This window comes from Candoia aspera, chromosome 2 (assembly GCF_035149785.1).
Source record: "Candoia aspera isolate rCanAsp1 chromosome 2, rCanAsp1.hap2, whole genome shotgun sequence".
Lineage (NCBI taxonomy): Eukaryota > Metazoa > Chordata > Lepidosauria > Squamata > Boidae > Candoia > Candoia aspera.
Window position 1 is genome coordinate 254,927,505 of NC_086154.1, and position 16,544 is coordinate 254,944,048.

The window sequence follows — 16,544 nt, forward strand, 5'->3', positions numbered from 1 at the left end:
TAGGGCAGCAGCAAATCACTTCCATATTCTCAATGTTGCCCGTGAAATCCCCAGAAGTCAAGTTTAACCAAAATATCTTAGTGTCCTTGTGTGATATGTAATTTTCCCCTCCAGCTTTTTCAGCATGATCTAATTCTTAGGGGAAGTTTCAACTGTCCTCTGCTACTTTCAAATGAAATAAAAGCCTGCATACTTTATTTCTGAAGTATTTTATTCAGGGTTTAAGGAGTGTCCTTATGTAATCTAAACAGTCATACAGCACTCGAGAAATTAAAGAGAAATGGTTTGAAAAACCAAATCTGCTTCTTTTTTTCAGCAACGCATATGCTATCTAAGTTGCTTCTCTGCTCACAAAAGCAAGTAGAAGGCAGAACATAAAGAAGACATTTGATTATATCCTGACAAGTCAACATCCTTCATCTGAAGAAATTGCCATCTAAGAATGCAGAATAAAATCAAGCTCCAGATGCTAATGAAATTAAAGTAGTATCACATGTTTAATATATTTCCAGGCACATCCTGAAATTTTACTCAACTGCAGTGTGTACTGGATTACCAGACCAAAAATAGACTCAATTCAAACTGGAGCACCCACTGAATAAAGTCTAATAAAATCAGCCACATATCGCTAGATCAGCGTTCTCCAACCTTGTGCCTCTGGAGTACATAACTATTACGTTAAGACACGGCTGGGATTAAGTGAGTTCCTGCAACTCTGATTCAGTTCTATAGCTCGACAAATTTGTAACTGGGGATTGTACTTAGTTTTGACGGACGAGAACTAAGGATGCAGTGATAACAAGGAGCAGGCATACTTTTTTCAGGTATGAGCCTATGACAGATGTTTAGAGCAGATTATCTTTCTATGCTTAAAGTCTGAAGCCTATTTTAGGGATTATGCTATGACTTTATTGATCAAAACAATTCACACAGTTAGAAATTTGATGATGATATTCAGATGAAAATGCTGGTAACTCCCAGCTCAAGTTTGCATATGTCCAAATCCCCAAGTTACTCCAGAAAATGTCAGTACCAGAGTAAAAGCAATTGTTGGCATTTATACCTGCATTTTTCCTTGGGAGAAGGATCCAGCTTAAATCCAAGGCATCCCATGTTCTCAAAATTTACCTTGGAGTGGAATTCAAAATGTCTAACGTGACAGTAAGCCACCTCCACTATTTTTTAGAGATTTGCTAAAAGCACATAGCCCTTTACTATATGCTAGTGGCCCAGCCATTCAGGAAAAAAAAAAGTGCCTTGTGTGAAAAGTAATTTCTTTAAGTATATTCAAAGACAGATTCACAAAGTGCATCACAACACTGGAAACGCAGGCATTGGTCCATCTTTTCTGGTGAATGCCTCCATCTGCTGTTAAAAAAGTACTGTACACCTTAATTTCAACTGCATCAGAGAAATCTCAGGCCCATAAGGATGTTAATGCCAACTCAGTTAACATTTAATACAACTTCTGAAAGCCAGTATCAGGAGGTCATAAAAAGTAGGCTCATGCTTTCTACTCAGGACATCTTTTTTATATCCATTTTTGTTGATGGAAATCCCAAACAGAAAAGTCCTCCATTTTTCGGTCAGGCAAACACGCCTGAGCTCAGGGACTGATACCCATCGTTTTCTTTCTTGCAGGCCAACAAGCAGATACCAAGCATTCCAAAAAACTGAAATGAAGAAAACTATAATTAATCTTTTAGGCTGCATACTTAGCATCTTTTATAGAATTTATAATTTTATAGAATTTAGAAACTAGATTGCTCTCTTCCCAGATATTAATATCTGGCCACTTAACACTCTCTCCACAACTATTAATTTTCGTTTCTCAGGGTCTTGTCGAATTGTTTCCTTAGAGCCCTCCAGATGCTCTGGATTACATGCTTTATCCATCCCAGTTAGCACAGTCCTTGGCTATGGCAGCTGGTGGCAGTGAAGGTTGGAGTTCAACCCATCAAGTGGGGAACTGACTGGAGAATTCCAAGGTCATTATAGGTTGGGGCTAAACAACCTGATGTTCTCCAGAGGTTTGGGGCTTCTTAATAAACCAACAGAAGGGGTTGTACCATGGATCCATGGAGGGCACCAGGTTGCCTACCTCTCCTTTAGAATCAACGGGGAGGCACTAAAACTGCCCTGCAAAATATTGTGCAGTCATTTCTCTGCTTGCCTGCAGATGGTGCAATTGCCCAGTTCTACCCCAGTAGTGGAATTGATGCCATAATTTGCTTGGCTTTGACTTACAACCTTGTGTAGTTTCTAGCCATGGCTTGCAGCCTGATGTACTGTTTGGATTCAGCCAACTACAATTTATTCAATAACCAGGGCTAAGCAAGCCATAGCTACATATAGTGTGGTCCTGGGTAGCATGATTTATAAATCATGGTTTCTAGTGCAAATACAGCATGAACCCTGTGCCTCTGGCTTTTTCTAGAAACCACTGGCTATCCATGGCTTATGGCCATGTGTGAATAATCCTCATGGATGATCCAAGCAAAGAATTAATCAATGTCCTAATTGGGCCTGGAAAGACACTCACTAGGTTGGAAAAGGCAGAGGCGGAAATATAATGGCACCGATTATTTGTTTAAACATTTGAAGTGAGGGAGGGCGGTAAAAAAACTCTATTAGAGGCCCTGGAGTGTCCCACTTAATATGGAGTGTGGAGCTTTGTCTTTTCAAAAGCGCAAATGAAAAGACAAAAATCTTTAAAATGAAAAGAACACTGGAAGAGGTGGGCAGGATCAGACCAAAGTTCATCTAGTGACCATCTATGAAACCCTTGGGCTGTGGAAAGGACCACCAACATTTGGTGGGAAACAGGCAATTTTGGGTGGTGGTGTTCCCCCTCACCCCGCATATTCAGATGGGAATGGAAGTAGGAGGCATTTGGGAAGGCAGATTGGAACCATGTGGGGAGTTCGCCAGGAGAACATTTCTTTCCAATTCCCGGATGTCCTTTGACCAATAACCCAACTGAAAAGCATGTTCAAACTTGGCAATCACATACCTTCACAATGGCAAAAGCCAGGATGATAAGCATAGCGTAGTTGAGGAGGTTATGCAGAGCCTGTTCCACTACTGCTTCACAGCCCTGTAGCAAGAGCAGGAGATGGGGAAGAATTGATTATAGAAGTTAGTTTACATCATTCATGCCACAACCACACCTTTAAGGCCACAAGGCAACCTTTACAGCCCTCATTCTGGGCTTCGACAGATGCCAGAAATCCTTTTCTGAAGCCTCTTGAATTTCCCAGACCCTGTCGGTTCTTCTTCATTCATTTCATTGAAGAATGAAATTCTTCTATTTCAGACTGGTTTGGAGGAAGGAAACACATCACAAAGGGTCCAGGGATAATCAAAGGGAAACCAGAAACTTAAGGAAGTAAGACGCAGGGGTTGCCTAAAGCTCAAGATGTTCAGCCCGAGAGTAGGATTTGAGTGGACTTCCAAAAGCCACCTTCTGGGAGGAAACAGAATTAGAACTATGTTTGGGATCAGGACAGAAACCATATTTGATTTCATTTCATGTAACTAAAATCAAACAAGTGCACTATAGTTGATAAAACTAAGTCAAGTCACTTTCTTATTGAGTTCAACTCCTGACTTGGACACATATAGCTATACATAGTAGAAGTGGTCAGCCATTGCTATATTTAATCATTTTCTCCTTTTGTCACATTAAAAGTTTCAATTTGGTGACAATTTCTAGAAGGACTCTTGGGGCCACTTCCCAGGTTTTCAGGGTCCCCATGCCATTCTTGGAGCCAGGATGATTACCCCAGGTCTTCAGAGAGGGGGGGAAAAAAACATGATGGCAGTCACAACTCTGAAATCAAAGCTCCACCCTTTCAAAACATGCAGTGCATATAAATAAGGGGTGGAGCTTCAATCACATGATTGTGATCGCCATCTTGACTTTTTTTTTACTCCTTCCCTGCAGATACCTCTGTCCTGAGATAAAGAGACTTTTGTAGAAAACAAGAACTTGGTAGAGATCAGAACACAAGAGTCTTCTGGACCTGCCCAGATGTTCATCTAGTCCAGTGTTTCTCAACTTTGGGAACTTTAAGATGGGTGGACTTCAACTCCCAGAATTCCCCAGCCAGCCATGCTGGCTGGGGGAATTCTTGGAATTGAAGTCCACGCATCTTAAAGTTCCCAAGGTTGAGAAACACTGATCTAGTCCAATCTCTTATTTCCCACAGTAGCCAATCAGAGACTTGGTACAAAATAAAATATGGATTATTCTATTTCCCTTTGAACACCACTGGCTGAAACCCTATCTTGCGGCAGTGAATGCCACCAGTTAATGATAGCGTGCATTGGTTTCATCAGCTCAAAGCCAGTCCATAAATATGAAAGGACCAGTAGACATAGAGTTTTCTTCAAGAGCTTAATGAAAGTAGGGAGAGGAACTTTGTACACGAAATGGGAAATACATATTCCTGAATGAGATCCATAAAGAGAGCCTGGAAGGCCAAAAAACATTTTAGGAAGCTGCTTCATACAATTTAAGGTTCTCGGTTCCTACAACTTCTGTCAAGCTCAAGGAAATCCTGGACACTCTTACCTGTGTATTGAAAAACTGTGGCTCCCTTAGTTGTCCTGTGCAATTCTTCATAGTCGGACCTTCCTTGCAGCAGCTCACAGGAAGGGTGTGGTTGCCTGTAGTGTTGAACCATTGGGTACCAAACCAATCGGTGTAGTTGTAGACACCGCAACACTGAAGCTGAAAGAGCAAGAATTGGGGTTGGAACAGACACAACTACAATTCAGTTCATTTGCCCTTGAGAGCGGGCTTATCCTACAAGCTCACCTTCTCCAAGTTGATGCCCTCCAGCTGTGTTAGGACCATAAGTCCCAGAATTCCCCAGCTAGCATGTTCCCATACATCTGGACAGTGCCAGGTGGAGAATGCTTGATAAGACCCATAATAATATATTGATCATCTTGACAGAGATTACAAGAGTGTTGGGAAAACACCACAATCAAGTTTCTGAAATGGGCAATTGCATGCTGTGGAGACCCCTGCCCAGATACAACATGATGGAGAACATTTCAGAGAGAACAAGCTATTGGTGCTGATGCTTCACAATGAAAAGTAAAGACTGCTTCAACTTGACCTCCCCTCCTGATGTTTACGTGGGCACAACTATGTAGTTTTTTGGCAATAATACCAAAGTAGTTTTCCATTGCCTTCTTCTTGCCTGGCTTTTGGAAAAAAAAGTCTTCTCAGTCTAGTCTACAGCTGTGGATTCCCCAGTGTCTCCTGTCTAAGGACTGAACTGGCTTTCATCCTTACTCATATTTGTTAAACATCCCGCCAGATTCTTCTTTACGTTTCCCTGCAAAAGACTAATCCCTCTGGTGAAAAAACCTCAGTAGACACACAGCAACCATACGTCCTTTATTATAAAAGATAGTCCTTTATTTCAGAAAGCTGTCCTTTAGAGGTCCAACACCTTGCAGGTTGAATAAAGCTGGCTTAGCCATTGTTGTTAATGAATTTCTAGCTGTTCAGAGACTCTTTGGGTCTGATAAGGAAAAGCATGTTTTCGATCTATTCAAGATTTTCCCATAATTGTACAATATACCTGCAATCCAGAAGCTACCAGAATTTGCTCTTCTACGCAGGATTGATAGTGTTTTTCCAGAGCTCAAATAGAGCGCCTTCCCAAAAATCAAGATGAGAGCTACAGCCATGAGATCAAAGGCCCTACTGGTTTTGACATGCATCATGGCTACCATCTTGACTTTCTTACTCCCCACATGGACACTCCTGCACTGGGGCCTTCTGGTTGTAAAGGAGATGGTCTACTTGTGAGCTACAACATCTTGTCCGATTCAGGCTACTGCCCAATCTTTATGTATCTTTTGGAGATGGGGATTAACAATAACAGCTTCTTCAATCACCGTCTTAGAAAAGATCCCAGATAAAGTTGAAATAACAAAACATCAGTGTCAGGAATCACAATTCTATTCTACCTGAGTAGACTTTATATTTTATCTTAATTGCAACAGAGCTACTATCAGCAATGCTTTTGATATATGGCAAGAATCAATATGTTTATTACTGTCCCTACTCACTTTTCAGCAGATTTATTATTTTTCTTTTATTTAGGGATCACAGATCTATGTTCCCCTGTTATTTATAACGTTTGTTGATCAACAATTTTGTAAAAATGTATATTTTTACCCCAAATCCAATTCAAAATTTTCTCTCCTTAAAAAAGAAACCAGCACCAGACTAGGGAAACTGCATCCAGGATAATGTATGGCAGAAGAAAAATACCTTCGTATTTCCAAAACCAGTATCTATCAGAAATTGTGACACAAATGCTAGCCAAAAACCAGAGTTTTCCTACCTCCTGTTGCATGTAGTCTATAAGATGAGACTCCTCTGTTTTTCCATTGTAGGCTGTGAATGCTTTCCACATAGGTTCGTTTAAGTCACTTTTTATCTGTGGCAAGAAAGAATGGCACAGGTATTTTATACACACACACACAGTACATACATACATAGCATAACAGCATACAATGAATGGCACAAGCAAGTAGCTGGCATTGTGTACAGGGTCTAGCCCATACATCTGCACCGTGTATGGGCTAGACCCTCCCAAGTCCAGATGGGAGATTCCACAGAAGATTGTGGAGAATGACAGGGCTAAGATCCTGTGGGACTTCCAGATCCAGACAGACAGGCAGGTCCTGGCCAATCGAGACATCGTGGTAGTAGACAATGACCAGAAGACAGCAGTGGTGACAGATGTAGCAGTCCCAAGTGACAGCAACATCAGGAGGAAGGAGTATGAGAAGCTGGAGAAGTACCAGGGCCTGAAGGAGGAACTAGAGAGGATGTGGAAAGTGAAGGCCAAAGTGGTCCCAGTGGTGGTAGCGGCCCCCGGGGCTGGGACTCCCAAGCTGGGAGAGGGGCTCCAACAGATACTAGGAGCAACATCAGAGCTCTCTGTCCAGAAGACTGCAGCGCTAGGAACAGCTATGATCCTGTGCAGAACCCTCAATCTTCCAGGCCTCTGGGAGTATCATCCATAGGGGTGAGAAGGGTGTACACACACACACACAGTCTGTGTCTGTGTCTGTATCCTCTATCTATTCAATTGTGTCTGATTCTCGGAGACTGCCTGGACAGGTCCCTGCAGTTTTCTTGGCCAGGTTTTTCAGAAGTGGTTTGCCATTGCCTCCTTCCTAGGGCTGAGACAGAGGGACTGGCCCAAGGTCGCCCAGCTGGCTTTGTGCCAGAGAGCTAGGTCTTTGCACAATGTGTCCAGAATAGGATAATTTGAGTCTGGCCATTTGTGCTTTGAGAGAACTCTGGATTGATTTGTTCTGTGATCCATTGGTTTGTTTTCTTGGCTATCCAGCCAAGACTCTCAGGGTCTTCTCCAATGCTAAAGTTCAGAACAGTCAATACAGGGAACACCATTGCCTGCATGATTCTAATGTCTGTAGGTATAGACAGATCCTGTTATCTGAATATCTTTTCCAAGGCTTTCATTGTTACCCCACCAAGTGCTAGTGTGCAATATTGCCGTGAGCAGTAATGTCTCTTGTTCCTTGCTGTTTTCTAAAACCATCTGGAACATCTGACATTTCCCTTGCCATGTAGGACTCTAGTCTGTCTTGGATGATCCTAAACTTTTTGTTATTTTGTTTGCTAATGTTTAATAAATAAACAACATCAAGCTTTATTTTTTGCCAGCTGTACTGAGTGGCACCTGTGCTTTCTCTGATCTGGATATAAGGATTGACTGGGAATGTGCTAGGTACTAATTAAATTGGAAATTACTGGCAATAGGTACTGGCAATAATTCTTTCCAGCAGAAATTACTGAGTTCCTTGCAATAGCTCAGCTCAGAGCCCTTCCTAAGGTTACTTCCACTGAAACTAAACCTTGTAAGAACATTTAAACTAGAACTGCCAGAACTTTCCACTCAAATAAAAGTCGGGGGATAAATTGGAAAAGTCTGAGGTTGGGGTGGGGAAATAATAAGGGTTTATAAGGAAGATGATACAGCTATCTCCATGCCCTTGAATGCCTCACCTTTCAGACCTGGAGCCTGTTGGCAAGGACAGATTTGTGCTACTTTTCTGAAAGCTGCTTGTTTTAGGTGTAGAAAATCATGTTTCTGCCAGGCTTAGGGGCAGGCTTGTTTTCATTGTGTTTGTTCAGATGCTTCCAACTCTTTGTGACCTGATAGACATAATTTCATCAGGACAATCTGTCAGGAACAGCTACTTTGAGTTCTTACAAGCTCTGGCTTGTGTCATTGTGGTAGGATCTAGCCATCTTCTCTTCTGTAGGCCTCTTTTTTGATGGCCAAGCATCTGCAACATCTGGGAGCAGTGGTAAAATTGGAGTTAACCTTGGGCTAAATTCAGGGGTTCCATAGCTTAAGGGTCCCAAAGAAAGTGATGAAGGCAGCTGCCAACAGCCCCAACGTTCATTTCTAGGCTAGTAGGGAATGTCAATGGGACTGAAAATAGTTGTCGCAGCATCATTTCTTCTTAGTTTTAGAACCATCTTCATAATAAAGTCAGAGGTAACGATATTCATCTTACTTTTACTTTATCAACTACTAGACTACAGTATTTTACAAAACATTGTGTTCATTCCCAAGTACTACACACTGCTGTCCAAAGGAGATGCCCCCTTCTGTAACTTATGAAGACCAGGATGTAAACTTATCTATCTGTCCAGTTACCTGGATGATCTTCAGATATTTTCACTCACCTTTCCTTTGTAAATAAATCCAAGCACAAAAGCTGCCATTTCTGCAGTGAAGATCACCAGGATGATGACCAGGAACTGAAGGAAGAAAAGAAGACAACTTATGAAGTGGAGGGGCATGTGGTCTTCTCCAGATGTTGCCAATAAAGACCAATCTCCGGAAGATTTGGCTGCTCTGTGGTCAGATCCACCCTCTATCAAGATGTGTTCTCCCTTACAGCTGCTTCTGGGCCCACTGTTTAGGTCCACCTTCCCCAACCTGATGACTTCCAGATGTTTTAGACAAACCCTTAAACACCAGGTTGGTTGGTGGATTACAGCTGTGATCCAATGAATCTGAATGGCAGCAGGTTGGGAAAGGATAGCTAAGACAATTTTTTTCATTAAGAGGTCTCCTCTACCTGCTGCTACATGGCATCTAGCATCATGTAGCCTGGTATCATGCCTGGAAAACGTTTGGGCTTATACATAGCACAGTTATCTTAAGTCAGATGTTCTATTGTTTTTGTTCAGCTCTTGTTTTCCAGGGAACCTATGACTCACAGATGTGAAAGTTAATAGCCAGGATAAGGAGAGGGAAGCTGGTAACCTAAAAGCTTTGTCTCTATGCCCAGAATACTGCATGTTGAGTTTGGATTGTGGGAATTCATGGAACAGTGCATCTAAAGCCATGTACTGTGCATCCTGTCTTTGGGACCTAAAATGGATCTCCAAAGGAGATTAAACATACTGGGTTTCAACAACTTTCTCACTTGGTTCCTGAATTAAGTGGTTTTCTGGATTTCCATCATACCAAGAATCACAATTGTAAACTAATGAAGTCAGAAAACTCCTAACCAAGTTAAAAGTTAACCAAGCTTCATCACTCCATGCTCTAGCTAAAGAATTATATTATTACAATATATACTTGATCATGAATATGGACAATTCCAAAATCATGTCTGAAAAGGAGCAAAGCGGAGGGAGCAATTGCAGAAATATATGTGTGGTACAAACGCTCCTTTATCAAACTATGTAGTTGGTTTGGCCTTTTTAGGATCAGAGAGTGAGGTTTCGTTTATTGTCACTCTCCATTTAATGGTTAATTGTGTCAAGAAAAGAAAGGTGACCTTTCAACATGCTATCAAACATTGGCCATTCCAGGAACTCAGATATAGAAACAGCAACAGATATTTCAAGAGAAGGCAAGAATCCTCAAAGAGGTATAATGTTTCTCATTAATACCAGACTGTAGACACAGGGTTTTTTTAGAGGCCTGTTGGCATGATGGAATTAACCTTCAGTGTAGTTGACAAGCTTCGGGGATTTCTGAATTATTTGAATCTCTACTTATAATTTGCTAGAAAGCCTCTTCCTGTTAGGCAACCACAAGAGTTCAGAGATGGAGGGAGTGTGAATGGGATAATCTCATTGACCACTTCCAGCATCAACCTTCATGCAATGGTGTTATTATAAATGGGACTATCACTGCCAGGCCATCTTCTTACCACTCCCAGTCCAATCTTGGATTCACGAAGGGTGGCACAGCAGCCAACTATGCCAATGACCAGCATGACCACAGCTATGCCAATGATAATGATGGCTGGCAAGAGAGCATATCGGTCCTGAAGAAAAGGGTCATATTCCTTGTAAGCGCTGATAACGTGGGTGCCAACATAAAGGAGTCCAGCCGCTGCACCCTTTAAAAAAAAAGGAGATTGTTTCAAATGGAATCCAATCAACCAGCTTAAATTAGAAGTTCTTCCTTCATCCTTCCTCCCCCATGAGCCCCATAGACTCCTTCCAACAGTATCTGGTACAGGACTCACCCTGGATTCTGTGTTACTGCCAACCACCCCAATTGCAATGCAAAATATATTTTTTTAATGTAGCTTGGCTCTGAAGGGACAATCACAACCCATTTTTATTTACATCTGTAAGAATTGAGCATGGGAGGAGAGGTGTGAGATTCCAGTACAGTTAGCCCCTTTCCACTGTCCCCACATCACTTGCTCAAAGGGCCAACACTGCCAATGAGCCACATGGAGCCACTTCTCTCAGGTGGCAAAGTAGTCAGATGCCTGAAGAATGAGAGGGGAAGCAGAATGAAGCTTATTCCTACAGGCATTTGAGCCAGGGGGTTGAGCAAGCCCCAGTGATAATGGTGGTTTCAGTGCCTGAAGTGGAATGATTATTCTTCTGACCCCAGACATGTGGTATATCATGGGTTTTTTAAAATATTATTTATAAACTATGTTTTGCTCCTTTGATTTTGAGTTTTTATAAGCCACTGAGTGTCACCACAATGAGATGGGCTACTATGTAAATGGTATGTATGTATGTATGTATAAATTAATAAACTTTTGTTATCACTCCTGGATTAATGCTGTGCCCCTGTATTTTCACACTATCACCTACACTGGACAGCTGAGACAAGTAATTTCTGGATCAGGAAAAATCACTAAAGCATAGTCTTCAAGTTCCTCTTCTCAGAAATGAGCTAGATTCTTTCTTCTTTTTATCACCAAGAAAATTAACAAGACAGGAACTGTGGATGAGGGTGGATGCTGTGCCTGAAACTGGCCACACGGAAGAAATAGAACAGCAATGAGGCCGCTTGTGGGTGGTCCAAACATGTTCTGGAGAACTTGGGGAAGGGAAAATATGGCTATGTAGAAATACGTCCTATGCCCAGGTCCCTGAAGTATCAAAGGAACTTCTCCACCCAGGTCCAGGAGATTAGCTGCTTGGACAAGTTCTCTACTGGGTCATAGACCTGTTCCAAGGAGGCAAGGTTTTGTATTCTGAATCCAAAACCATTGCTCACAAAATAACATTGCTCACAGAACTTCATATCAGTTGGGGAAGAGGAGGGTCCACCATACTGGCTAAGTCCACATAGCCATTGTTTGTTTAACCATGCTTTAGTGGGTGAATCATAACATGCTGTCTTCATATATCGAATTAAACCATATGAATAATAGTTGGCTTTCTACAACAGAACAGACAGCTTCACACAACATGCTAAGCCAAACCTAAACAAACCATAGTATGTTGTGTGACCACAGTTCCTGTGGTTTTAAAACCATGATTGATGACTGAGACATTAAGCCTAAGCTACTTGGGCTCTATTCAACAAACCTGACTTTCATAAACACTAATCAGTAGTTAGTATCTGTAGAACTGGAATATTTAAAACTGGCTTTTTAAAAAAAGTTTATTAATCTACCTATTATTGGTTAGAAAGAGTCCAGTAGCACCTTTTCAAGCTAACAAATTTTATTAAAAGGCTTTTGTGAACTGCTGTGCATGAAAACTTATCCCTTTTAAAAAAATATGTGTTAGTCTGGAAAGGTGCTATAGACTTCTGATTTTTGGTTACCATAGGCCAGTGTTTCTCAACCTCAGCAACTTTAAGATGTGTGGACTTCAACTCCCAGAATTCCCCAGCCAGCATTCTGGGAGTTCAAGTCCACACATCTTAAAGTTGCTGAGGTTGAGAAACACTGCCATAGACCAATACGGTTCTCCTCTTAGAATATCTGGCTATTAATGCATCATTTCCTTTGAAATAAATGGCAATAATCTTGGGCATAACTCTTGATAAAATTCTATCCTGCTTTTACTGTCTTTTATTCAAAATTGGCTTTTATTTTGAGTACTGCATCAGACAAAGCCCATTTTTTTTAAAAAAGTACACATACTGTAATACCACATTAAAAACCAGTTTGTTAAAGGAGCATAGTCTGTTCTGTGTTGATGTGCAAACTACATGGCAGGCGATTCTATTACATCTGTCTGTGATGAAGTTATATTTTTCTGGAACTACTGTCATACAAAAATGTTGGTGAAGGAGCATCACCCACGAATTCTGGGAGAAGATCTGCCAGAGAGACTCCTGGGTGACCATCAATTTGTTACATAAGCAACATGACCCGTTGGGTCACCATTTCAGAGATATTTCTTTACCAGATTCCTCAATGCCTTCAACAATGGCAGAGCTTCTAATGTACTAGAAAAGTTCTTAGAAAATCAGGGAGAGATGTATCTGCCTTGAAAGTAGCCAATGTTGAACTGTATAGCCCAGTCAAACATCAGGCGTTGTTGACCACAAGAAATGTTTTATGACATTTTGCATTATGTCACAAAATGATTTATAAAATTTCTATTCCACCAGAGTCATGGGTCCTGGATTTTGGACGCATTCTGTATGTTAGCCCATTTGAGGTACCTTAGTTCAAAAATTGTTAGCCTATGACTCACTATTTCACCCAGTTAAAGGTTACAAAGTACAGACAGATGCAAGAGTTTTAGTAGTATATAGATTAGGGTAAAGGTAAAGGTTTCCCTTGATATTAAGTCCAGTTGTGTCCGACTCTAGGGGGCGGTGCTCATCTCCGTTTCAAAGCCGAAGAGCCGGTGTTTGTCCGTAGACACTTCCGGGTCATGTGGCCGGCATGTCTACACAGAACACCGTTACCTGCCCGTCGAAGCGGTACCTATTAATCTACTCACATTGGCATGTTTTCGAACTGCTAGGTTGGTAGGAGCTGGGACTAGCAACGGGAGCTCACCCCGTCACACGGATTCGAACCGCCGACTTTCCGACCTTCCAATCGGCAAGCTCAGCAGCTCAGCGGTTTAACCCGCAGCGCCACCGCGTCCCCAGTATATAGATTACCTAACTTGAAAGTCTGCAATTACATTGAATTTGAACCCATAACCCTGTCATAGAAACTCAAGAGCAGTATTGTCTACCGCACACTTTCTGATAACCAGTTCTAAAAACTGGTAGAGCACAGCAGAATATAAGTAAAAATATAAAGGCAATGTATATGAAAAGGAAGTCAGTGAGGTATCAGAATTGAAGTACTAGAAAAGGATGGGGAAGAACCAGTTTTTCAAGTCTATCCACCACCATGGAAACTTACTAGGTGACTTTGGGTCCACCACAATTACAAGTTTGTTGTTGAGGAGAAGAACTGGTGAAGAGAATGGTATATTTATGCCTGACTTTTTGAGAAAAGGCATGATTTCATCTAATGTGTGAATGAATGCATGGATGAAGGAAGAACAGATAAAACACTTGACTATTAATCATACACAAAATCAAAAACTGAAAAGATCATCTTTGAAAGGGGTTCCTTATGCCATGTGAGACAGGCTCATGTGATATACGTCATAATTTGCCTAGTTACCTGCAAAAATCTAGCACTTCTAAATATCTTGGGCTGAAGTCCATTCTAATTAGCTTCTCTGAACCCAAGGAGGCCAGAACTACATTTATCTGCCATACTAAAAGTAGAGTCATACCATTAGTTCTTCTATTTCAGCCTTACTGTATTATGTGAATGTAGTGCACTGAAGATGTTGCCTAGTCTGGCAATGAAACGTCTGCAAGAAAACAACAAGGCTCAGAGAGCACCAAGGACTCCACCGATTGAAGACTCAAAGGACTTGGGTTTTCAGAACTGGGGAAGAGCCAACTTCCTTGCCTTTGAATTCTATGTGTTGTCGGACACTAACAACACCTACAGAATCTAATGCATTGCATCCACAATCTCTGTCGTGCTACTGATTCTGAACTTCAGATTGCACAGCTGAAATTGAGCTTACTTCTTCCCCATTGCCTTCTTTTCATAAAATCTTGCCTGATGAAGAATCTTACAGAGCTTTAGTTAATTCAGCTAAAGATATGGATTCTGGATCCTCTTTCTCCAATGAATCAACATGATTATGATTGATTTTTGACGAGTTTTGCTGGTGTTTATGGTCCAGAGAAAATCTACTTAATGCCACTGGAGCACTACTTGTTAGCAGATTAGTCACACACCAGGCATTTCTATAAAAATAATTTTATTTACAGAAAGCAAACATATTTACAGGCTCTCAGTGAGAGCTGCTTAACTCTCTACATGCCTACACAGAAGGGAAACTGAAACTAAAACAAGTCCAGGCAAGTTCTTCTCCCCAGGTGCAAAAATTAACATCCCAAAAGAGGACAATTAAATTCAACCTCTTCACCGGGCCAAAATGATTAGTTACCATAGTAACCTTAATCTGTAGTAGAAAACATATTAACACTACTATGCTTGACTGGAATGGCAGATTCTCATCTCATTTTGTGGCTGCTGGGTAGAAAATGCAACCAACGTATACAAACGTCACTGAAACTGAGGAACAAGTTTGTGTTTTATTTATTTACATTTTTCTACTGCAGTTTTACCCAACGTGTTGCAATCCTGTGGAAGTTCCCAGCCTTCCTCATGGCTGGTATAATGGAATCCAAACATCTGGACAGCATCAGGTTGGGCAAGCTGGTCAACTGAATTGTTTGTTCATTTCTTGGAATCCCTAGTACTCAAGTAGGTTCCCTGTGGTTCTTCAAACAAGTACACTCAACATTTCTTGTATGTTGAAGACGGGTTCTTCATATCAAGAGGTTCAATGAGAACAAAGGGGCTAAGTAGAGCAGGCAGATTTGATCACCCAAAGTTTTGAAATCTGGAGCCCTGTTTAACTCAGAGATGAAGCAGGAGAAAGAACTACTCTCAGACTAACTGTTAGCAAACGCTAACAGCCTTTTGCCAATTGTTCTGGCTAAAATCTGGAAGTTACTCTTACACAAGAAGACTAATAGCTTTATGGAGATCCTTGAGCATATGTTGACATACTGTAAGGAGGTAACCAATGGATGAAATACTATATGCTGACATGGTTATCCTGATGTTTGTATGGCTCCACCACATTTGTTAAGAAAGAAAATCAACTACAACTTTGTCATTGTGGTGTCCTCCAGATATGTCAGATTACTCCTTCTACTATTTCCTACCAACATGGACAATGGAGATGATGGGACTAGAAATCCAACTCATGTGGAAATCTATTTTCCCCTTTAATATACAGCCAGAGGAGGGACGTTATAAAGCATGACTTGATGTAATTGTCTGTGGGAATGACCTTGAGAGACAGGAGGGAATGCTGCAGATGGGACAACTGGCATGTAAAAGATATCTTAACCCACAGAAGGAAGGAGGGTGTGGGAAACGTTTCAGAAGGGACCCTTCCTAGTTGTCCAGAGAGTAAAAGGAAAGGAGGGGAAAAATACTTCCAGTCTTGCAAGACTCTATTAATGTAAACTTACAATAAATATAGAGCTAGTATTCCTAAGTGGGCTTCTTGTCTGGACTACCGCACAGAGCTGACACTTGGATGGAACAAAAGTGATAGTTAATGCTTTACCAGCCCCATAAAATTAACTAGAATTGAGGCTCTCCTGTCCTTGCTGCTTGCAATGAGAATGGTGGGTGGGGGAACCCATTTGGAGAGGCTTACTCACAATTTCCGATTTCTATCACGAGACAATACCCTTTATAGTTATCTTTAGGCCATCCCCCACGTTGAAACCAAGACCCATCTTCCATTTATAAATCAAGAAATTTTCAGCTAGGGTAGCTTCCTGCGGTGGTTGTTAATGTAGATTCCCAAAACCCAAGTCTTCTATCTGTTCTTATAATTACGGAAAGTTTATGGGGAAATCTTGCAGTGTAGTAATCGTTTAGCTACAAAAGCTCATTATGTAAATTTATTCAGTATTTCTTGCTGTGAAATGGGAGCACTCCTATTTTTTTACAGGATTAGAAGATGTAATTTAACTGAGCTCTGCTACAACTTTATTAGCTAGTTATACAACTTAGAAGAATTAAGTAGACTCCTAGTGGTTCAGCCCAAGATGTCTTTTTCCCGGATGTTGTGGCAAGTTAAGTGCTTCCTTTCCACAATCCAAATCTTTAAGAAAAGGGGGGTGGAG

At 41.2% G+C, this 16,544-nt stretch overlaps 1 protein-coding gene across 1 annotated transcript in view; it reads right to left on the minus strand.

Annotated features, from left to right (window-relative positions):
* Nucleotides 1-193: 193 nt before the first annotated feature.
* The window catches only part of LOC134491827 (tetraspanin-36-like), a 28,373-nt gene continuing 12,022 nt past the window's right edge, over nt 194-16,544 (minus strand). Inside the window, exons 2-7 of the mRNA XM_063295828.1 lie at nt 10,243-10,434; nt 8,759-8,833; nt 6,372-6,467; nt 4,577-4,735; nt 3,014-3,097; nt 194-1,673 (exon numbers count right to left, since the gene is read on the minus strand). Coding sequence (XP_063151898.1) covers nt 1,587-1,673; nt 3,014-3,097; nt 4,577-4,735; nt 6,372-6,467; nt 8,759-8,833; nt 10,243-10,434 — 693 coding nt within the window. The 3' untranslated portion in view covers nt 194-1,586. The remainder of the gene's footprint in view (nt 1,674-3,013; nt 3,098-4,576; nt 4,736-6,371; nt 6,468-8,758; nt 8,834-10,242; nt 10,435-16,544) is intronic.